Raw genomic sequence first — 14,603 nt, 5'->3', positions numbered from 1 at the left:
TGGTCGGGGTGGGGTCGGGGGGGCGGCTTTGTTGGGGGGGGGGGTGGTGGTGGGGGTTGCGGGGTGGGGGGGTACTGGGGGTGGGGGGTGTCTGGGGGATTGGGGACCTGGGGGCGGCTGGGGCTGGGTTGGGGTGGATGGCGGAGGTGGATGGGGGGCGGGGGGGGTCGTGGGGGTGCGGGGGTTGGGGGCCGGTGGGGTGCCTGGTGGGCCTGCAGTGTCCCGTCCTGCTGCGTTGGGTCGGGGGCGCTGGCCGTGTTGGGGTGGGGGGCGCTCCTGCTCCTGGGTTTGCTCTCCGGCCGGTGGCCCTGGCGGTGCCCGGGGGTCGTCCTTTGGCGCTGCCGCGGCCTGGGGGGCCCTGAGGTGTTGCGCTTGCTCTGTCCTGGCAGGGGTCGACAGCTCCCCTCTTTGGTGGAGATTTTCATGCATGCCAGATCCACCACACCAGCATCTATCGAAACTCAGACACAATCTGCTTCCTCCTCAGGTCATTGAATCGGTGGAGGCTGGTGTCTGTGAATCTCACTCGGCTTCGTCTGTCCTTCCTTCCTTTCCTCAGTCTCTCCTTCGGTCTCTTGAGGTCTCCCTGATTATTTTTTGGGGGATTTGTTGGAATTTAGATGTTTCTGGGGTTGGGGAAGAATTCTGGTGGGTGGCCCGGAGGGTGGTGTCTGGTCGGTGCTGGATTTCCCCTTCCTTGGTTTTCTTTGGTCCCCTCGGGTCTCCTGACGGCGGTGTTCGGTTTAGGTGAACGGTATGGGATTTTTTCTAATAGGTTTTTGGTGAGCTAACAAATACACGCACGCACGCACGCACGCACGCACATACACATACTCACCCACATACAAACCTTGTATACTTCATGAAATTTGTTGATAAAGTCATACTATGTATGGACTTGTCATTCAAAGCAGAGTAAATCTCAATGGCAAAAGTTTGCGTGTAAGTGACACCATTTGAAAAGGAAAGGGGAGGAAAATATTTATGTATTATACTTTTTTTTTTTTAAATAATCGGCAAATTAATCTGTAATTGTTATTTTTCTTCTGCCCAAAATTGGTATTGGCATTGGCCTAAAAAAAATGCATATGGGTCGGGCCCTAATTAACACTTAATAAAAATGTCAATTAAAACTGACCAATATTGTCTTTGAAAATGCAGAAATCAACTAAAGCACTGTCTAAAACCTTCCACCCAAAAACATACTTTTTTTTCATTGGAGTTGAATTGTTCATGTCAGGGTCACGCTTGTTCAGTCCACCCACTGTGGCGTAGCTCAAGTGGTTCAGTGATGTTGTGGACAAGACAAGTAGCTGAGCGTTATTTGCCTGCAGGAGCTCAAGTCATGTTAACATGGCTGACAGCTCCAACAGAATGGGACTTCTGTACGCTTATAATGAGGACTTGTTAGGACATCCTACAGTAAAGTCTCTCAGAAGTCGCAATTTGGTAGCATAGTTTAGCTTGAATGATTGTATCTCTCTGGCTTTTCATCTCTTGTTTAATCTCTCCCTGTATGTAACCAGTCAACTTGCTTTTTCTTTTCTGGAATGCTTTAGTGTTGTACCAGCAAATAGGAAATGCCAAATGTACGTAAGAGTCCTAGCGGTCCAAATACTAGTGCCAGGAGAACATTTTTCAACACAAATTTTGACTGATTCTACTTTAGCAAGGCCTTAAATAACATTAAAACATTTTAGGGAAAAGTAGGCATTTATAGTTGGACAAAACTATCATATGAAAGGCAGCACCTTTGACTTTTTCTTTGGCGTACTTCACAATACTCACTCAAAAGGAGGAGCAACCTCAACAAGAGGGTTTTAAGAGAAAACAAGCATGAGTTGAAAGGAAGAATAAACACTCAAGTTATGTGAAATAGGGCGAGTAACATTCAAGCTGGAAATACTTCAGCACAGCCATGTGCCTTGTTGGCGTGATATTTATGATTAACACAAGTTAACTTCTATTTACACCCGTATAAAAGTATGAATGCTAAAAAATTGAATAGGTGTTGTGCTTTGTCATCAGTGAATAATGTATGTTTCTTGTGAATAATTTTCTGATGGTCACAGTATGGAAAAGTTTAATTTCGACCTGGGTAAGCAGGAGAGGCAGAGCCTCCCTGTCACCTCTGCATGTTAAGAGTAAAAAAACACACAAACATTAACTTATTTTCCATTTTACTCACTTGACCCATGCTTTACATTGATTTTCTTTTTCAATACAATAATGTCAATGATTTCCTCATTAGAATTAGTTGAATTTGGGCATTTCCTGTTCAATTACATGGGTGAGAAATGAAACGGAGACATTGCACTTGAGTGCTTCTAGCGCAGGGGTCAGTAACTCAAGTCCTCAAGAGTCCATATCCGGCATGTTTTAGATGCTTCCCTCCTCCAACCAAGGTTATTTTAGTAAAACTAACAAAAAAACTAAAAGTAAAATTACTTTTTTTTTGTTTTTTTTAAATAAAGTAAAAACGAAAACAAACTGAAATTATATTTTATGCTTACAAAACTAAAACAAAAAATAATAGCGAAAATGTCCTTAGTTTTAGTCTTTGGTTAATTAATTTAATACATGAGTCTTTAGGATGATTTTTACGGCGATGTTTTAGGGCCACGTATAAATATATATTTTTTAGAGGGCAAGGGCAATTTTCAGAGAAAAAAACTTTATAAAGTGTCAAATTTGCGAGTTTATAGAGTGTCAAATTTGCGAGAAAAATCGTGTAAATTTGCCAATTTATAAAGTGGCAAATGTGTGACTTTATAAAGTGGCACATTTGCGAGAGAAAAAATCGGAAATTTACGAGAAATACACATAGCGTACTAGTCGGATGTTTGTGCCAATACTTTTCGGTTTTCAAACAAGGAGACAGTAATGGCTTTAACCATATCATATTAAGCATTCGCACTTTGAAGCGTTGGATGCGGCCAGCGACAAAGATGCGTCGCTTTGCGAAGTTCCACACCCTTATGATCAAGTATTTAAGTTAATTTCTAAAAATAAATATTTACTTGTGCATTTATGTTTCCAGAATTATTATTTACACATTCATACATTTTGGTATGTTTTTGTACAAGTAGCTAAGTTGATGTGTTGACTCTGCTGCTCTCCGTCATTCACTTGCATTTACCTAAAATATTCTAGCTTCTGATTGGTTAGTGTTAGTCAGCTAATAGGTGGCCAGGAAATGTTGTCCCTCTAGCTGCCGTGTATGACGAGTAAAGTTTAAATTAAGAATGAATCAGTCTCCATTTGTGTTTTCATTTTATAAACAGTGTCCTATTAACCACCAACGAATCCTCACATTAGGCTATAGCTAGCTACGTGTATTTGTCGTAGTTTCTGAGTTTTTTTCTTGCAAATTTGCCACTTTATAAACTCGCACATTTGCCACTTAATAAAGTGGCAAATTTGCAAGTTTTTTTCTCTGGATATTGCCCCCGCCTACTAAAAAAAATAGATTTATATGTGGCTCTAATACACCGTCTTGGATTTTAAATGTGATTTTAAGTATATTTGTTTTGATGTTAACCGGAATAAGGACTTAACTAAAACTAAGCATTTTTTAAATAAGTAAAACTAATTAAAACTAACAGAACCCCCCCTAAAAACTAATTAAAACTAAGTTTAAAAAAAACTAAACTTAGACCAAAATAAAAACGAATTACAATGAAAATTTCAAAACTATAATAACCCTTCCTCCAGCACACCTGATTTAAATGATCAGCTCATATGCAAGCTCCGCAGAAGCCTGGTAATTATGAATTGGCCATGCCGGCAGTTGGCGGAAGCGCTCACACTACTTTGCTTGTTTGCCTTTATATCGCCAATATACGTGTTTAATCACACATGCTCTGCACATGCTGACCATTACGATTAAGCCTTGGCTGGTTGAGGTTGTGCAGACCTAGCCGCCATCTTGAACCAGGAGTCCTCATTCATCTCTTCTATTCACTTGTATTTTAGGTAATTGGTAATTGGTAATTGTTTTTGGCTCCAATAAATGAATCATAACTCGTCAAATTATTTCAAGATTTCAAGATAATATCGGCGGCCGGTAATTATTGGAAATTATCGACCAATTTGACATCATACAGATAGACCAGATAATAAAGAAATCCGCCGATAATAATTGACTTGCCACGTTGGTCCATCTGTTGTGGTTGTGGCTTGAGTTGTGCCCAACTCCTCAACCCCTCCCCTCTCCTATGGTAGTGCTACATATTTGTGACATCATAATGCACGCGATATCATGGCGTCATGGCCGTCGCCAGTGTGGACTTTGTTTACTGTGTCTCCCCAAAATGTTACCCTCACAGTTTTTTTTATGCATTTTTAAAACATGACTGTTTTGTTTTGGCAAACTCAGAATGAGTTACTGGTTGTCTTTGAAGCAGAGATATCCATAAAATTCAGTTTCATGATGCTTTACACAATGTTTCAATGTATTTGTAGTATGTTAGACTTATACTAGGACTCAAAAGTATATTTGTATTCAAGTTAATTTTGCAAACAATTATTGGCTTTCATATTGATTATCGACATCTACACTTTCTAAATTATTGGTTTATCGAAAATAGCATTATCGTGCATCCCTTAAAAGAAAAGAAAAACAATAGCGAAGAACAGACAACACAAAGAACCTCAATCAAGTGTGAGACAATCTAGTATTGAACAATGCAGCAAATACCAAAAGAAGTTGTAATTTACAGAATGAATGCCAACATTGTTAGATGTTCACGTGACTAGAAACCAGCACTGTACTTACATCGACAATAAAACATCGTCCATATTGTAGTTTAATTAATGGCCAAGTTGCTGCACGCAAGATGACTCTTGAGAAACCCCAAACTCATTAAAGACTGCAGTATGTTTTTGTCCTCTTGAGTGTATCATGATCTTAGACACGGAAGCGGATACACATAAGCAAAGTAAAAATGCATTCAAGTTGCAGACAGACAATGTGCTTTTGGGCAGTACAGGAAAAAGAAAAGCAACTCGGAGGCAGATTGTGCAGGAAAGCTGTCAAGAAATTGACAAGTACACATTTCAGACGGAAACAAAAGACTTCAAAACAACACCGTAAGCCTATTGTGGTGGCTGTGCATGCTGGTTGCAAGAGAAACATGAAGGTAGAGGATGAGGCTGGGAAATGAGGTAACTACTCACGAATGGTTAAATCCATCACTTGAGACGCCAAGCAGAAGACAGGATGCTCATACATCTCTCTCTTTTTTCCTACAGAGAAAGAGGGAGGATACCGAAGCATGCGAGAGGCTCGGGTCAGAGAGGATGGCCATAGTGTCAGCAGGGTTCGACCAAGGTTTTTATAAACCATTTATAAGGTATGTAAATTGCTGAATTGCGCATTTTAAATTTCAGTCTAATTTGCCTTGCAGGGTTAAATATATCATCAATTTGAGATCGCCTTCCATCCCCGTGTTCGTGTGACATTTACCCATTACACATTTCACTCACATTAAGGCATTTATGGTCATTATTATATATATTATTATTTGTTTTAGTGGGTTGTATATACGGGGAGTCCTCGAGTTACAGCCGAGTTCCGTTTCTACACTGGCAATGCAACTCAAATTTTGAATTAAGTTGGATTTCACAAATAAAGTCGATATTTACATCAAAATACTTTGTGCAGTAATTTTTAAAAACATATTTGCGCGACCTGGAAGAGCAGGAATATTACGTGTTTCCGCACAGACATTCATTGCTGATGGTCGGCAGAGCGGAGCAAATTCAAACTTAAACACGGAAATGTGAGACGCCTGATGGCAAGCCGACCTGCTGATGGGCATCCGTTGCTGGAGGTAACAACAACACAACTTTAAATTACTTTAAAATGGCGTGATTACAGTGGGACGAGGACCGGGCGCTGTAAAGTCGTAATGACGTAGGTCACGTACGATGTAACTCGAGGCCTCTCTGTACATATAAATTGCATAGATTTCATTTTATACTTCTGAAACTGTTTAAAAATAAGTAGAATCGGGCATTTGCGCTGTTGTGGTAGTGAACACAACAGGCCATTCAAAGCGGCTCCTCTCATTTCTTTTAAATTCAGCGCAGCGGAGGTGCACAGCATACATGGACATGCGCTAAGTAACTTTATAAGGCAATGTAAGAAGATATCAACATGGAATGAGGAAGATGTAAATTCAGCCTTGGACTGTGAAGTAGCCCACCCCTGATCATGTGACGTGCATGTAATTATACAAAGACATACATTTAAAATAATATATATATTTTTATGATGTCTTCTAAAGAAAACCTGCTCTAACAAAAATATGAGCTGCCACAACAGAGCGTCATTAGGTTTTGTTTATTGGTCTTCCTGTTGTTAAAAGCACCATGGAGTGAGCAGTAAGTACCAATAGATGATGAGAAGGGAGGGGTGAGTATGATCATCAGAGAGCAAGGCCAAGGGAAGGGAGCATCTATTCAGCTGTAAGAATGACCAAATAGAGATAGAGCCAATGTAGAACTCAGTTGAAAGAGAAGCCGAGGCATGGTGGAAGCCAGCAAAGAGAATAGTGGAAAATTGAATGCATTTTTACTTACTATTCATTTGTAACTATTTGGATACAGTCAGAGGGAGCATACAAACTGTGTAAGGCATTTGTCATTAAAAACAAACACATAACGTACAGTATATAATTGGAGCGACTGTGAAAAAAGGATGTAAACAACATCATAATAATAATAATATGGATTATTAGAATAGGTCTTCATCAATTTCACTTGCCTTGAAACTGAAAAAATAAATAAATCCACAAACCGTTTCAGGCGCTCCCGTAATGACTTTTCAAAAATATATCTAGCAGTCTAGTCTGCTCATAACATCTGAGTCTAAATGGCTTTACTGAATAAGGAAAGAGTTTCCATTAGTTAAGGTACAGTAGTTTCCATATTGCAACAGTAGTGACACACCACATTGGTAGCAATGAGGTATGAGTACCTTACCTTCCAGTTTAGCGTACTCTGACAGGCGCTGGTAATTCACCAAAGCTGCTTGCTCCAGACACTTACGAATCACAGCTTTGACTTCTTCTTGTGGAACCGGGGTGACAACATCTTTCATCAGAACCTTACAGGAAGGAAATATTTGTTTTATTTTCTGTATACCAATGAACATCATCAAGTATCGAGACACTTGGGGCTCTATTTTTGTGTCCGGTGCAAGTTCAGCGTGGCACACGGTCTAAATCTGCACCAAGGCGGGTTAGACCGGGTGTTGGTAATTTTGCAGACGAGGGAGTATAAGCCGGTTTAAAAAAGGGTGATGTGGCACGCTCAGGTCTAGCATGGAGATATCTCTATGCGGAAAAGGACACAGCAATCCATACATGACCATCAATGGCAGTGATTGAAGATTGAGATTCTTATCACCGCTGGTGACTTATTGAATACATCCATGGACTTCAATCACACTTTTAAGCTTAAGACACCCAAAGGCATCGCAGTACTGATTCCCACCACCTGTGTGCTGATGATAATAAATGAATGAATGAATGAATGATACAATCCAACTGATTTATAAACCAACAGTTGACCAAAGTGCTGTACACAAGTCAATATAAAAAGGCACAAAATCGGCAACACCACTAAAATAGAAAAATAATAAAACAATAAAAGGCACAGAAAATTAAACATAGAAACAAAAGTTAGTAAAAACAATTAAATAATAAAACAGTAAAAGGCACAGACGTTAAACATAAAAACTATCAATAATAATAATAACAATAATAATAATAATACATCGACAACAGCAACAACACCAACAACCAATAATAATATAACTCTTAAAAACTACAAAACCCACCTGTTCAATCTGTTTTGTCTTTAATCCCGCTGTCTTTTATTGTCGTATTGTTGTCATTGTTGTACTTGTCACGCCGCAGTAAGCGGGCCTGTGTTGCTCTTATTTTTGTCCATCCATTTCTGGTTTTATTTTGAAAGAACTAACCACCACTCTCACTCCAGGTCACTTGCCCTTCCTTCTGCCATGCTCAATCTCGGTTCTTGATTGCTTCCACCTGTCTCCAATTATCCACCTAATAAACAGACTGCATCAGCCACTTCCCAGTGCTGAAGTGTCACACGCCGTGCATGGAAGCGTTCGCACACGCTTGATCCACAGGCCTCGCCTCGCCCTGTGCCTTGTTTTTGTGCCTTTTCCCCTCCTGAGTGGAGCGCCTTTAATTGTCATTTTTTTAGTTTTGTAAATAAACTGCTGCCATTGAGGCCGACCTACTCCCTGCGCCTAGGTCCTCCCTTCCTTGCTGTGTCAGTACTCTGCTGTTTAAAACATCTTAGTGTCCAAATAAGCACTATACAAATGTAATTAATTATTTATTATTAGTAGTAGTATTATCATGATTATTATTAGTAGTAGTATTATTATCATTATTATTATTAATTATTAATAATAATAATATTTCAGTGTACCAAGGGTGTTTCCTTTGATATGCACCCAGCCCACCTGGCAATTTGGTTTTAAAGTAGACTAAACTTTACGCTTGCTGGAACCACGTCTACTTTAAGTTTTAGCACAGGGAGAGTAACACATGTTACAGATTCTGAGCTTCACAAAAAAAAGTGCTGTTTTTATTTACTCAAATATTTAAAAAAATATATTTCATTTTAAAGCTGTAATAATACTGTCATACATCAATATGTTTGTTAACAGTGATAAAAAACGTCAGAATCGAATGGTGGCCCATGCCCAAACCTCACACATGTCCACACAGCTTAGAATTTGTGTTAGACCAACTGTCTACCTACTGCATCAAACACAGATGTGGTATAGTTTAGATTACTTTTAGCCACCAAATTGTCAGAAGCCCCGGTCGGGCACATGTCAGAAGACCCTCACTCATTACGCCGGAACGCCCATCTTAGAGCATGTCAGCCAAATGCCCAAACAGGTGCAAAGAAAATCAGAATACACCATCATTTCTGCACATCTGGTCGGTCCACAAAAATAGAACCCTAAGTCATTACTTAAATGGAACACTAATGGAAATTTGGTAAAGTAGTGTACTCCAGCTATTTGCGAGGGATTAGGAACAAACGTGAATAATAACTTCAAAGCAATTTAAAAAATGACATGCTACAAAAGCAGGAGTGTTTGGACCAACCTCTGATTGTAACGTGTCGTTTACTTTTGTCCACGAGTAAGTGATTAGGATGTCATTATTGATTAATTCAAGGAAATAATAGTTTGATGAAAATCCATAAAGTACTTTAATTCATCCAAACCCCAAAACGTCTAAATATGTTTAATACTACAAAAACGTATTAATACATGTTTTTTTTTTATGTTAGAGCATACAGAAGGCTTTTATACAGCTTCTGACATGAAGAGGTTGCCTAAAGCAATGGTAGTTATAACAAAAAACGGCCAGCAGGTGACAGCAGAGTATAAGAGATCAGCCAAGGTCATGTTGCAACAAGCTCTTTTTGCCAGTGTTTTCAACAGGTTTGTGAATAATGATGAAAGTTAGCTATATTCTGATGCTAATTGCTGCAAAACCGAGACAGATACAAATATACTTTTGTTCCTGATGAATGAAGGGACTCTAATCTTTCTTTTGTTTTTATAATAATATAACACAATATTCTGTGGACCTTGCAAAATCTGTCAAAATCCAGTCGAACAGCCGAGAGCAAACGGGGTTGCTTGAGTGAAAATGGCTGGGAGTGAATGAGTTAAAAAGTTAAACATAAAGAGGGTAGCAGTTTATAATTAAAAAGTTAAATCAAACATTATAATCTTAGCACTGCACATTTAAATAACCAATCCTGTAGTGTTACAAATCACTTACCCTTTCAAGCAAAGATAGAGTTGCTTTCAATGCACCATCTGGTCGTCCAAATGGAAAGCAATACCTTTTTGAGATAGTGCAGCATGTGGTTAATCACACTGGCCTTAGGTTTTACATGAGCACTTTTTGGTATTTCTTACCTGAAATGTGTAATCTGGTTTTCTAATAGCACTCGAAGCCTTTCTTTGATCTCCTCAAAACGATCCTTTTCCTCTACGGTTACCGTACCAATTCCATCCGGTCTGAAACATGACAGAAGAAGTTTAAGAACAACATTGGCAATCATTTATTGGCGCTTAACATTATAATCATTGGAGGGATCCTTAATAACATGATTCCAAAATTAGCATTTGCTTATATTTTATTGGGCTCCATGCAAGAAGCTCTCGAAGATGCTATCTACTTTGTCATATACTATCTGAAATATGACATCGTTTTAACATGAAGTTCTATTTCAATATCACTAAATAGAGCTTGTCAAGCAGGTGTGCATCTGCGAGTACGTGCATCTGGACTGCGTTTATCCTATGTGACATGGTTGGGCCTGGCTGGAGTGTGAGCAGAGTGCATGTGACAGGAGAGGCGCTGGACTGGTGGCTGTGACAGTATGATGAGAAGCAGGAGACATGACACACCCTCTATCCATCACCCCCTACCGACCCCCACCTCTTTTTGACATGTCCTTTCAGTGGACAACGGGAAACTGCGCACGGGTTTAGGAGAGGGTGTTGCTAAAACACATTGGAGTGTTTCATTAGTGTGCTGTTTGACATCAAAGAGCACAAGCACGCTTAGCATCAAGTATCATTTAATCCGAACAGCTCTTCTTCAACTTGCATGAACATTTCAAGAGACTGTCATTGCCACCTGTAGGCCTGTACTGATAACATTTGAGGGGAAGGCTCAAAGTGAAAGGCTTTGAATTTGTAAAGCAGTTGCTTTCACTGGCATTAGAATTTTTTTTTAATTGTTGTTTCATTTGTATTTGTTTACAATAGAAGGTGTTGGTTAATAACCATCACAGTAATAGGTCATTGTTTTTTGGGGAGAAAATTTATGTATCATACAAATGGTATCAGCACTTGAAATCGGTATCCGCGAGTACTGAAGATTTGAGTATCTGTATCAGTATCAGTCTCCCAAAAAGTGGTATCAAACATCCCTAGCAATATATGCTATCAAATTAGCTACAATACTTAAGATAAGTAGATGCCTATTCATACTAACTACTAAATACATACATTGTCATTTCTTAGTTTTCTTTGTTTTGTGGCAAGGCTAGCAAACGTGATGGTGTGTCATAATGACACAATAATAAACTGCCTCACCTTTCACACAAAGGCAAGAATTATAAGAGGTGCATTTCACACTAATTAGGACTTTTATTCCAGCAGCAGCAGCAACAAATTGTTGTTTGTCAGCTCCCTCATGTTTGCATAACCTGGTGACCTCACAGTTTCAATGAAGACAAGTAAATGAGCCAGCACTGACAAACAGACACAAGCAACAAATAACTCCAGGAAATAATTTTTTTAAGAAACAGGTTTAATCTTGTGAAACTGTAGTAATTAAGACCACTTAATTCAAAGCACAATGTGCATTAGTCTACTTAAAAATTTGAACATGTTTTCATACACAGTAAATTCTTGTTATTTTGATACAGGGAAAATGTGAAAAGTTATTTTATGTAGCAATTATAATTTTTTTTATATAAACTTCTCTTGATAAAATCTCAGAAAAAAATCCATAACTTATTGAACTAAATTGATATTACTCCGGCAAAAAAATGCCAAGTGTATGTTTGGTATGTAAAAAAAATTTTTTTCTGCAACACAACCTTAACACGCTTACTGTTTTTGTAATATCCATCCATCCATTTTCTTAACCGCTTGTCCTCACAAGGGGCGCGGGGGTGGGGGGGGGGGGGGGGGTGGGGGGGGTGGGCTCTGGAGCCTATCCCAGCTGGCTTCGGGCAGTAGACGGGGTACACCATGAACTGGTTGCCAGCCAATCGCAGGGCACACAGAGACGAACAACCACCCACACTCACAATCACACCTATGGACAATTTGGAGTGTTCAATTAACCTGCCATGCATGTCTTTGGAATGTGGGACGAAACCGGAGCACCCGGAGAAAACCCACGCAAGCACGGGGAGAACATGCAAACTCCACCCAGGAAGGCCGAAGCCCGGACTCAATCTCACGTCCTCTGCACTGGGAGGCGGACGTGCTAACCAGTCAGCCACTGTGCCGCCTTTTTGTAATATATTATTATTATAATTTTATTTTTTTAATTTATTGTACAAAAAACTGTTCAAATTAACTTTCACACTTGTTGGATTACTAGCAACAGAAATGGTATTTACCTGAAATTTAGACATGTCATTAGGTCGTGCATTTATGATATCTTTAACAGACTATTCAAACAGACGTGACACAATTCTGGACGCAAGTCAAGTAGTGACACTGTGGCAGGCGCCTGAGAAACTGCATCCACATCTCTGGACCAGCAGGCTACTTGGGAAGTTATAGGTTTGGATGGGGGTTGGTCTGGTTGAGTGAGGTGTGTGGCTTTTTTGTGTAGGGATGCGCAGCAATGTCTCGGGCAGGGATGCTCAGCCATCATAAATGACAACTTGTCAACCTGTCATGCCTCTGCCTCAAGGCAATATGGACCAACTGGCGAGGCCTCTCCTGACACACTTGATGTGTGTGGATGTCACTGTTTTGGATAATTTATTCAAAGATAAACATGAAGGCATATCATTACTTATCACCATCACATTTGTTTAAAAAAATCAATACATACTGAGAAGAGCTTGAGAGATGCTCTTAGAGTAAAATATTTGATAGGGTCTAAACCCAAATCACTTTTTGAGAAAATACTGTAGACGAGTCTTTTATACATTTATCATGACAATGTTCATTTTTCTTTTTCTTCTATGGCTGTCCGGGCCTATCAGGGAGAACGTCTATCTTCTAGTCAGTGTTTTTCAGAAGAATAGAGGGAAGGGTGAATGAATGGAAAATGATGGCTTGGGTTTTTGGGTAGAGGGGCTGTGAAAGACTCCTTTAATGTCTTTCCTCAACAACAACCTCGTCAATATTTATGTTTCATCTGCAGATGTTGACACATTTGATGTCTAAGCACATCAAAAGTGATTTGACACAAGCTCAATACTGCCATTTAGATAGTGTACATTTGTCTGAACTCAATATTTTTTTCATCATCTGCATCAAATAACTGAGACAGGTTGTGGGTAAGCTGACTTTGACCCATCCATACTGGTAGCCACCCAATTGCAGGACATATGTGCAGTTCTATTTGCCAGAGGATGGATGGATGGATTCTAGCATAACTCACCTTTTAGGTCCTGAGAAAAGTGGGGACCTGAGATCCTTTTTCTTCATGAACTCAATGATTTTGAGTTCTTTCCTAATGCTTTGGGGAGAGGGCTCAGGAGAAGAGGGGAAAAGTGCTTGCTGTAGTTCAGCCTCTGATACTGGCCAGTTTAATAACTCTGACACACGCTGACTAACAGGGGTTGTGTGAAATTTTAGAATTTTGTGGACCATGAAGGTTATTTTTGTTAAGTGGGCATTAGGAAGTTAGAAAAGAAATAGGAAAGAGACAAAAGAAAAACAGAAAGTTAACATGCAAACATGCATGATGGGCATCAATGAACAAATATAAAATCTGATGGGTGAACACATGGAGCACACAACTTTTAAATACTGTATATGTGTCCCCCCCCATTTTATTTATCACACACAATAATCAAGTGTCTCCAAATGTATTTGTACCTATTTCCATGGACATGGGAAGCACAGAAGGCAAAGCTATAGTGTAAAAGTGTTGGGTCAATCATGGCTCCATTCTCCGCCCTCTCTAGTAGGTCACCCAGGTAACACAAGTGGCGATGACAGCCTCGAACTCCATAGCGAGCGCAGTATTCGTCCAAGACAAATACCTGACCAGGACTGAACCAGCCCTGAATGTAACAGATGCAACATACACCAGTGTGAGACATTTTATAGTTTAGCAAGGAACAATTAGCATTTTACAGTTGCTTACCAGACAGGAGTAAGAGTCATTGAGTCTGTGATCCAAAGTAAGACGCTGGACCAGTTCAAAGAGTGAAGCATGGTCAAAGTTACAGGGGTTGGCTGATATAAACTCATCCATGCCATGTTTCTGGGCACGATCCGCATCTGGGCACAGAACCCATCCAAATAGGTGGGCAGGAGGCCGAGAGTGGATGGATGGATGGAAGGAAGGAAGGAAGGAAGGAAGGAAGGAAGGAAGGAAGGAAGGAAGGAAGGAAGGAAGGAAGGAAGGAAGGAAGGAAGGAAGGAAGGAAGGAAGGAAGAAAGAAAGAAAGAAAGAAAGAAAGAAAGAAAGAAAGAAAGAAAGAAAGAAAGAAAGAAAGAAAGAAAGAAAGAAAGAAAGAAAGAAAGAAAGAAAGAAAGAAAGAAAGAGAAAGAAAGAAAGAAAGAAAGAAAGAATATTATTATGAAGTACATCATTGTGTGGAGCAAGCAGCCAATATTACTATTGCTCATACTTATCATATCCTATTGTGGCTGAGGCCTTCACATGTTATATTACACCACCAACTTAAACATTTAAATATGCACACAAAAAAAAGAAGTTTTTTCCTTGCACTTTTTGACATACTTGTACTTTCCCCTTTCCTTGATCGATTCTCACTATTCCCACTTCAAAATATTCCAAAAATTCACGCCTTTC

The 14,603-nt window shown here is 39.6% G+C and overlaps 1 protein-coding gene across 7 annotated transcripts in view; it reads right to left on the bottom strand.

The window, feature by feature from the left end:
- The window catches only part of cadpsa (Ca2+-dependent activator protein for secretion a), a 176,823-nt gene that overhangs the window by 57,754 nt on the left and 104,466 nt on the right, over positions 1-14,603 (bottom strand). For 3 of the 7 annotated variants that reach the window (XM_086086188.1, XM_086086189.1, XM_086086191.1), the window contains exons 12-17: positions 13,929-14,065; positions 13,658-13,845; positions 9,992-10,093; positions 9,852-9,915; positions 6,988-7,111; positions 5,179-5,247 (exon numbers count right to left, since the gene is read on the bottom strand). In XM_086086188.1, coding sequence (XP_085942314.1) covers positions 5,179-5,247; positions 6,988-7,111; positions 9,852-9,915; positions 9,992-10,093; positions 13,658-13,845; positions 13,929-14,065 — 684 coding nt within the window. Of the gene's footprint in view, positions 1-5,178; positions 5,248-6,987; positions 7,112-9,851; positions 9,916-9,991; positions 10,094-13,217; positions 13,389-13,657; positions 13,846-13,928; positions 14,066-14,603 lie in introns of all 7 variants that reach the window. The other 4 variants (XM_086086187.1, XM_086086190.1, XM_086086186.1 and 1 more) reach the window with 3 other exon arrangements.

Source organism: Leptonotus elevatus, chromosome 10 (genome assembly GCF_054856555.1).
Source record: "Leptonotus elevatus isolate MCC_2025b chromosome 10, RoL_Lele_1.0, whole genome shotgun sequence".
Lineage (NCBI taxonomy): Eukaryota > Metazoa > Chordata > Actinopteri > Syngnathiformes > Syngnathidae > Leptonotus > Leptonotus elevatus.
The sequence above is the reverse complement of the archived record's forward strand: the minus strand, read 5'-3'. Positions and strand labels throughout refer to the sequence as shown.